The sequence below is a fragment of the Triticum dicoccoides genome, chromosome 2B, assembly GCF_002162155.2.
Source record: "Triticum dicoccoides isolate Atlit2015 ecotype Zavitan chromosome 2B, WEW_v2.0, whole genome shotgun sequence".
Classification (NCBI taxonomy): Eukaryota; Viridiplantae; Streptophyta; class Magnoliopsida; order Poales; family Poaceae; genus Triticum; species Triticum dicoccoides.
Window position 1 is genome coordinate 99,131,384 of NC_041383.1, and position 9,086 is coordinate 99,140,469.

The following is a 9,086-nucleotide window of genomic DNA, read 5'->3' on the forward strand; positions in this document are numbered from 1 at the left end:
TGGTAGCGCCACGCTGCCGAACCGTGCCAAGGCGGCTAGGCCCCTCAGGAGCCGGCGTGCCGCCTATGGCTCGGTCCATCTCGCGCCGGTAGGCGTCCGAGAGCCGGCGCATGCTGGCCAGGCGGCCAGCGTTTTCAAGAAGCTGGAGGCGGCGCGCCTCCAGCGCCTCAGCATCCGTGCCCTCGGGGATGGGCGCTGTTAGGTCGCGCAGAGTCGTGTCGAGGGGATCTTGAGCATGCGCGTCCGAGTGCTCTCCGTTATTGATGACAAGCACCTCCGTGCCGGTGCTCCCACCACTTTGCTCGCTAGGAGGTGGCTCATCGTAGACCACCATGTTGGAGGGGAACGCATCGAACGACACCGTGTCAGAGTCGACGATCGTCGGATCGGTGGAGCCAACAGACTCCAGGTCCACAGCAGGCTCGCTGGTGACATGGAGCTTGTCGAGGAGGCCGACGAGGCGTCTCTCAGGGAAGCTAGTGCCCGCGTCGGAGGCCGGCTCGTCGGAGTGGTCGATCTCGCCAACGAGGTCGGCGAGGCAGCTCGCCGCGCAGGCGATCTCCGCGCCGTGCAACGCGTCGGGGCTGACGCCATCAGGCGTGCTGGGCTGGCTTTGCTCGCCAGGAAGGAACAGGGTTCCCGTCCAGAGTAGATCTCCGGAAGACGGTGCACCTCGCCCCACCGTGGGCGCCAAATGTCGGGGGTTGGGTGCGATATATGCCAAAGGATGGCTTATCATGGTGGGAGCGAGTAGAACGTCGCCGGTGCTTGGAAGCGGGATAAGGTGTAGACACGTACGCCGGTGGACTTTACCCAGGTTGGGGGCTCTCCGTGGAGATAATACCCCTACTCCTGCTCTGCGGGGTCTTCGCATGATCACTATGGCACTAGTGATGATACAAGTTGCTCCTTGAGCTGTGTCTAGAGGTAGGAGAAGGCAAGGTTAGCTCTTCGCTGCCCTAGGTAACTGGCTAGTTCTATCAGGGTTGGAACCCTTTGCATGGGTGGCCTGGGGGGATTATATAGGCATGCCCCCAGGGGTACAATGGTAATCGGGCCGGCTGCTGGGCCCGGCTGTCAGTGTCTCCAGCCTCCGGCTTCTCCGCCGACCGTTGGGGCCCGCCGCCTGGTGGGCCCCGCCGACTGACTGGTGGCTGCTTATTGTAGCCGTGCCGTTGATGAAAAGGGCTTGGTCATCTCGGTGTGGCTACAGTCCCACCGCCTGGTGGGAGGTCACTGTAGCCACACCTGGTCTCATCAGCTTAATGGCATGCTTGCCTCAGGGCAAGGGACGGCTGCCTACTGGAGGCCGGCCCCTCTCGAGTCTGTCTGGTTGGGCTTCCGCCATCTTCTACGGGGTCACTGCCCGATAGGGCTCGCCACCGGCAGGCCGTACCGACAGGCCGTCGTGGGGAACAGGACTCCGCCTGCTTGGGGCGACGTCAGGGGAGACATGGCACAATGCCCCGTCGTGCGGAGATCCCCGCTTGTACGGAGCACTGTAGCCATGCCTGTCCCGGGCGTCGGGGGCGACGTGCTTCACTGTAGCCATGCTCTAACTTGTACTCTTGATGGGGGCTCGGTTGTTCCAAGGCCGCGAGGTGGCCGCATGCTTGATGCCGCCCTCTCTAGAGGCCGCCGGGCTGAAGCCGGCCACTTTGCAGTGTCGTAGGCTGGGGTTGGCCGCCCTCTGGTAGCCGGCCGTCTGGCCAGCCGGCCCCTAGAGGGCGGAGCTTCAACTTGAGGCCCAGCTAGGCGGGGCTGGCCCAAAGTCTTGATAAGTCCTGGGACCTGGGTGAGGCTACCCATGGCCCATTACTCCGACACCCGTAGCCCAAACCCTAGATCAGATCCCCCATCGCACCCCTCCTCCCCGCTCCCAATCTCCCCGCCGCCGCGGCCACCTCCTCCCCGTCCCTGTCCTCTCCCACCCACCGCCGACCTCACCGTCCACCTCACCCACCACCGCCGACCTCATCCCTCCCTCCCCTCACCATCTCTCCCTACCCTAACTCAAATCAATGCCCTCTCATCCTCTCCCCCGGTTCAGACCGACCACCGTCCACAACCCCCACCCGATTCAGATCGACCACACCTTACCGGAGAGTGAGAGGCGTCGCCCCCAGCGACTACGGCTGGCTTGCTCACCGGCATGTGTGTGCGTGCTTCAAATCCTTCGATGTGCGGCGCTCCATGGGGCTGGTGGACCGCGACGCGCGCGTGGATTGCCTAGGGTTGGCGGTGGCAGTGCTGCACGCCGTGTCTCCGGCCACCATGACGGTGACAGCACGAACCTCGGAGACCGTCATCCACCTCCCGCTGCAGGACGAGTTCGTCGTCTTCCCACGGCCCGCCCGCTCCTCGACCGCCTCCCTGGCACGGCGCGCCCCCACCTCTCCGTCTCCCCCTTGCCCTTCGCCCCCACCAACTCGGTCCGCTTCGCCGCCCGCAGCGGTGGCTCCCGCGCTGTCTCCCTCCGCGCCTCCGTGCCGCCAGGTCCGTGGTCAAACCAGATGTTGGATGTTCTCCTCCACGCATATTTTTAAAGTGAAATATGTAGGATCGTTTTATCTTGGAAGGATTCAGATTGAATCCCCTTGCCAGACTTCTTCTGTTGTGAGAACCGATAAACTGAAGCCAGATCGATGCATAGATGCATACCATGTGAAATATGTAGCGATGGCCATAGGGGCTGATCTTGATGTAGCAGTGGCGTGCCTCATTATGTTGATTCAGTCAGCTGAAAATTGTCGATTAGAGATTGGTGAGTGCGTAATTGATGGCGTTGCCTGGCCTGTATTGCCTAAGTTAGTTGCCTGCTAGTAGCTTGTGTGCCAAAGTGGTTGTCCCCACTAGGCTTATAATCAGCGCGACCCCATCCTAATTGCAGATCTTCCATCCACGACCCCTATTAAACAATTTAGACAACATGGGTAGATCAGACACATGCTCCCACTAGGCAATCCTACTTCTGGTTGCAGTATCAGCCTATCAGGTGGGAAAGCAGTTATGTTACGCGTGTGGCATGTTTCTGTTCTCTTCTCTGTGGCATTCTGGAGTTTGTTTGTACCAGATAAAAACTTAAATAGATAATAATGTAATTGTTATACATTAGTTTGATCATTATATGATGTATCTGGTATGCGGTATGCATATATCTTGCTATCTGTATCTATCGTTAGTAGATACTAGTAGTTAGGTACTTAGGCATTGGTTGTATAATTCCTATCCATCCAGGGGATTAAGCAAAGATGTTGTCATTATAAGTTCTTTCCTTGTAAACTTATGATGCACCCGTCCTGGCTGAGAGATGCACTTATTGGTGCTGATTTGAATTGATGTTTGTGACTGTTCTACAGATGCAGTAGACTGATGTTTATTGCTGTTTTGTTAATTGTATAGGACGGGGATGCATCCAAGGTGGAGTATAGGGTGTGGAACCCCTTCAGATCCAAGCTGGCTGCTTGTGTGCTCGGTGGTGTGGACAACATCTAGATTATAAGTCCTTTTTGTGCCTCCGCTTGCATTCTGGATTGTTTGAATACCTTTTGTTTTGTCAAGGATGTAATTCATACTAGAACCATTGTTGTAGTAGCTGACTTTGTGGTTCTTGGTTCAGGCTCCTGGAACACGTGTGTTGTACCTCGGAGCTGCCTTTGGAACAACCGTGTCTCATGTGTCTGACATTGTTGGACCGGTGAGATCTCGTCGCTATTTCCTTTGTGTATTTCAAGTGAATGCTGCTTAATGTGAGTTGTCTTAACGAAGTCTTGTCAGTTTCCAGACTGGGTTGGTGTATGCCATTGAATTATCTCACCGGAGTGGTAGGGATCTTGTCAACATGGCCAAGAAGAGGACCAATGTCATCCCCATCACTGAGGATGCTAGGCACCCGACAAAGTAACGGATGCTGGTCAGCATGGCTCAAGCTGTACCAGATCAGGTATCTTGCTTTCCATGTTCGCCCCTTTCTTTATGCTTGCTAGCTGCATCTGGCGCAAAGCTCGGTTTCTTCTGCTGCTAATTCAGCGCCGCAACTGCAGCTCATTGGTTGCATGGTCTTCGGTTTTGTCGTGCTGATTCGGTGTTGTAGGATGTATGTAGTACTGTCTTCAAACCATGATGCATTCATTTGTTGTGTGGTCCGTGGATTAACTAGAATTAGCTGGTTCACTCGGATTAGTCTGTGTTAACATTGTAAGTTAGCAAGACCATGTCTAGTGAGACATATCAGCAAGAGCAGCTGCATTTGCTTCAGTTGTACTCTATATGTTTGAGAGAGATATATCTTTAGAATATTGCCTTCATATACTATCTAATTTCTGCAGTTATTGAAGTTAAAATGCACGATGTTGGTGACTAACCAGAAAAGTTCTTTGAGTTCCATACATTGAGTAAAACATTTCAATCTGTCATTGAGTTAGCTATATATATCTGTGATGCCATTTCTGTACTGTGATAGTTTCTCATATTTTTGTATTATACTTGTGTACATTATTCCTATTTGAAGTCATCAACTGAGCTGTTGTAAACATTCCTGCCTTGTGCTGCTTCCTTTTTCATGCTTTGCTACTATAGATGATTTGCTTGAACTGAGATGATTGGTGTATTTGTGCTTATAATTATGCTTCTATGTGATTGTTGCAGCATGACCCAACCAAATAAACATTTTATGCCTTGATCTAGCTCTAAAAGTGTGGTGTTACCTCTCTTTACAGGAGCTCTAGGCTGAAGAAATTTTGAAGAAGCTTGAAGCCCGACAAAGTAAAGAGTAGCCAGTAATAATGTAGTGCTAGTTATGTTGTACAGTAGCCAGCATATCTGGTTGTATGAACACTATTGTAAATACTGTAATTTCGTATTTGTATAGTAGTCAGGATATATGGTGCTAATATTGGCTATCATTTTACAGTTTCATATGTTCTCTTGCCATTTGAAATATTTTTCATTTGTTTATTGTGAAAGTTTGAGAAATAGAAAGATGACCAGTGTGACAAACGAAAAGGCCAAGGCCCAAAAAGTAGATGGAATGTAAAAAGGCCGAGGCCCAAAACAGAAATGGACTATAAAAGGGTTGAGGGTGAAAAAAATGTACTATAAAAGGCAATGGCTAAGAAAAAAATGCCGAATTGCTGGGCTAGGCCCATGTAGCTAGCAAAAAATAACAGGAAAAAATACATTAAAAAGGCCGAATTGCTGGGATCGGCCCATGTAAAACACCGAATCGGACCTGGCTGATTCTTGTGCCACATCAGTTTGCCATGCTGGATGCCTACATGGCTGGGAAGGTTGCTAGTGACCAAAAATTTGGTCGTGGAAGAAGGTCACTAATTTCAGTTTATGACAGTCAGCTTTTGACCTTCTGTTTTTGGTCACAAAAAGGTCGCAAATGAAAAACTATGACCTTTCAGCGACCAATAGTGAGGGTCACAAGTTGACATATTTCTTGTAGTGATCATTTACAATGTTGATCCAGTTGTTCCCACTGCTTATATTGAAACAACCACCTTTCCCTGTTAGGATGAAGGAACATGCTAAAACTTCAACTGTGGTTAACAAAAGTTATGTTAGAACACCCAAACCAGCTGAACAAAACAGAGTTGAACCTAGTGTTGCTATGATTAAAGATCTCTTAGTCGATAATATTGATGGGCATGTTATTTACTTCTGTGATGAAGCTTCTAGAATTGCCAAACCCGATAAAAAGGAAACATAGACCAGTTGTTGGCATGCCTGTTGTCTCAGTTAAGATAGGAGATCACTATTATCATGGGTTATGTGACCTAGGTGCTAGTGTGAGTGCTATTACTTTTTCCTTATATGAAGAAATTAAAAATGAAATAGCACCTGCTGAAATAGAAGACATAGATGTTACTATTAAACTTTCCAATAGAGATACTATATCACCAATTGGGATTCTTAGAGATGTTGAAGTCTAGTATGGGAAAATAAAATACCCTACCGATTTTCTTGTTCTTGGCTCCCCACAAGATAAATTTTGTCCCATTATCGTTGGTAGACCTTTCTTGAACACCGTCAATGCCAGAATAGATTGTAAGAAACAAACAACCGGTGTTAGCTTTGGTGATGAATCTCATGAATTTAATTTTTTCCAAGTTTAGTAGACAACCTCATAAGAAAGATTTGCCTAGTAAGGTGAAATTATTGGTCTTGCTTCTATTGTTGTACCTCCTACTGATCCTTTAAAACAATATTTGCTAGACCATGAAAATGATTTGCATATGCGTGAAATAAATTAAATATATAGAATCTTTTTCGAACAACAACCTCTGCTTAAACACAATTTGCCTATTGAAACTCTAGGAAGTCCTCCTCCACCTAAAGGTGATCCTGTGTTTGAATTAAAACAATTGCCAGACACTATGCTTATCTTGATGAGAAAAAGATATATCATGTTATTATTAGTGCTAACCTTTCAGAACATGAAGAAGAAAGATTATTGAAAGTTCTAAGGAAGCACTGAGCTGCTATCAGATATACTCTTGACGATCTTAAGGGCATTAGTCCCACTCTATGTCAGCATATGATTAATATGGAACCTGGTGCTAAACCCGTTGTTGATCATCATCGTCGGCTAAATCCAAAGATGAAAGAAGTGGTAAGAACGAAAATATTGAAACTTCTGGAAGCAGGTATAATCTATCCTATAGCTGATAGTAGATGGATAAGTCATGTTCATTGTGTCCCTGAGAAGGGAGGTATTACTGTTGTTCCTAATGATAAGAATGAGCTTATTCCACAAAGAATTGTCACAGGCTATAGAATGGTAATTGATTATAGGAAATTAAACAAAGCAACTAGAAAAGATCGTTACCCTCTGCCTTTTATTGATCAAATGTTAGAAAGATTATCTAAGCACACACATTTTGCTTCCTTGATGGTTTTTCACCAATACATGTTTTACAACCTGATCAAGAAAAAAGACCACTTTTACTTGTCCTTTTGGAACTTATGCTTATAGACGTATACCTTTTGGTTTATGTAATGCACCTGCTACCTTTCAAAGATGTATGACTGCTATATTCTCTGATTTTTATGAAAAGATTGTCGAGGTTTTCATGGATGACTTTTATGTATATGGGAAGTCTTTTGATGATTGTTTAAGCAATCTTGATCTAGTTTTGCACAGATGTGAACAAACAAATCTTGTCTTGAATTGGGAGAAGTGCCACTTTATGGTTAACGAAGGCATTGTCTTGGGCCATAAAATTTCTAAAAGAGGCATTGAGGTGGACAAAGCTAAGGTTGATGCAATTGAGAAAATGCCATGTCCTAAAGATATCAAAGGTATTCGTAGTTTCCTTGGTCATGTTGGTTTCTGTAGGAGGTTTATCAAAGACTTTTCTAAAATTTCTAGGCCTCTTACAAATCTTTTGCAAAAGGATATTCCCTTTGTGTTTGATGATGATTGCTTGGAAGCCTTTGAAACACTAAAGAAAGCCTTAATTACTGCACCTGTTGTTACACCACCCGATTGGAACTTGCCTTTTAAGATTATGTGTGATGCTAATGATTGTGTTGTTGGTGTTGTTCTAGGACAAAGAGTTGATAAGAAATTAAATGTTATCCATTATGCTAGTAAAACTCTAGGCAGTGCTCAACGAAATTATGCTACTACTGAAAAAGAATTCTTAGCAGTGGTGTTTGCTTGTGATAAATTCAGATCTTACAATGTTGATTCTAATGTGATTGTTCATACTGATCATGCTCCTATAAAATATCTTATGGAAAAGAAAGATGCTAAACCTAGACTCATTAGGTGGATTCTTCTGCTACAAGAATTTGATTTGCATATCACTGATAGGAAAGGAGCAGAGAACCCCGTAGCTGATAACTTGTCTAGGCTTGAAAATATTCTTGATAACCCACAACCTATTAATGATAGCTTTCCTGATGAACAATTAGCTGCAATAAAGGTTTCTAATAGTACACCTTGGTATGCTGACTATGCTAATTATATTGTTCCTAAATACATACCACCTAGCTTCACATACCAACAAAAGAAAAAATTCTTCTATGATTTAAGACATTACTTTTGGGATGACCCACATCTTTATAAAGAAGGAGTAGATGGTATTATTAGACGTTGTGTACCTAAGCATGAACATGAACAAATACTACTAAAATGTCACTACGAGGCTTATGCAGGATATCACGCGGGAGACAGAGCCACTCATAAGGTATTGCAATCTGGTTTTTATTGCCCCACTCTCTTCAAGGATGCCCGTAAGTTTGTCTCATCTTGTGATGAATGTCAAAGAATATGTAAAATCGGTAAGCGTCAAGAAATGCCTATGAAGTATTCACTTGCTATTGAACCATTTGATGTTTGGATTTGATTTCATGAGACCTTTTCCTTCCTCTAATGGGTATACACATTTTTTGATTGTTGTTGATTATGTCAATAAGTGGGTAGAAGCTATTCCAACCAGCAGTGCTGATCACAACACCTCTATTAAAATGCTTAAAGAAGTTAGTTTCCCAAGGTTTGGAGTCCCTAGATATTTAATGATTGCTGGTGGTTCACACTCTATTCATGGTGCTTTCTATAAAATGCTTGCTAAGTATGATTGAGGCAGTCCTAGATTAGGGGGTGTCCGGATAGCCAAACTAACACCTTTGGCCGGACTCCTGGACTATGAAGATACAAGATTGAAGACTTCGTCCCGTGTCCGGATGGGACTTTCCTTGGCATGGAAGGCAAGCTTGGCGATACGGATATGTAGATCTCCTACCACTGTAACCGACTCTGTGTAACCCTAACCCTCTTCGGTGCCTATATAAACCGGAGGGTTTTAGTCCGTAGGACGAACAACAATCATACCATAGGCTAGCTTCTAGGGTTTAGCCTCTCTAATCTCGTGGTAGATCTACTCTTGTACTACCCATATCATCAATATTAATCAAGCAGGAGTAGGGTTTTACCTCCATCGAGAGAGCCCGAACCTGGGTAAAAACATCGTGTCCCTTGTCTCCTGTTACCATCCGCCTAGACGCACAGTTCGGGACCCCCTACCCGAGATCCGCCGGTTTTGACACCGACATTGGTGCTTTCATTGAGAGTT

General features: G+C 46.1%; 1 protein-coding gene across 1 annotated transcript; it reads left to right on the forward strand.

Moving 5' to 3' along the window:
- Window positions 1–1,919: 1,919 nt before the first annotated feature.
- Window positions 1,920–3,943, forward strand: LOC119367254. Its single transcript, XM_037632823.1, has 4 exons — window positions 1,920–2,496; window positions 3,403–3,478; window positions 3,620–3,697; window positions 3,785–3,943. Exons 1-3 carry the CDS (start codon window positions 2,194–2,196, stop codon window positions 3,682–3,684), a joined length of 444 nt encoding a protein of 147 aa, XP_037488720.1. The 5' UTR covers window positions 1,920–2,193; the 3' UTR covers window positions 3,685–3,697; window positions 3,785–3,943.
- Window positions 3,944–9,086: the final 5,143 nt, after the last annotated feature.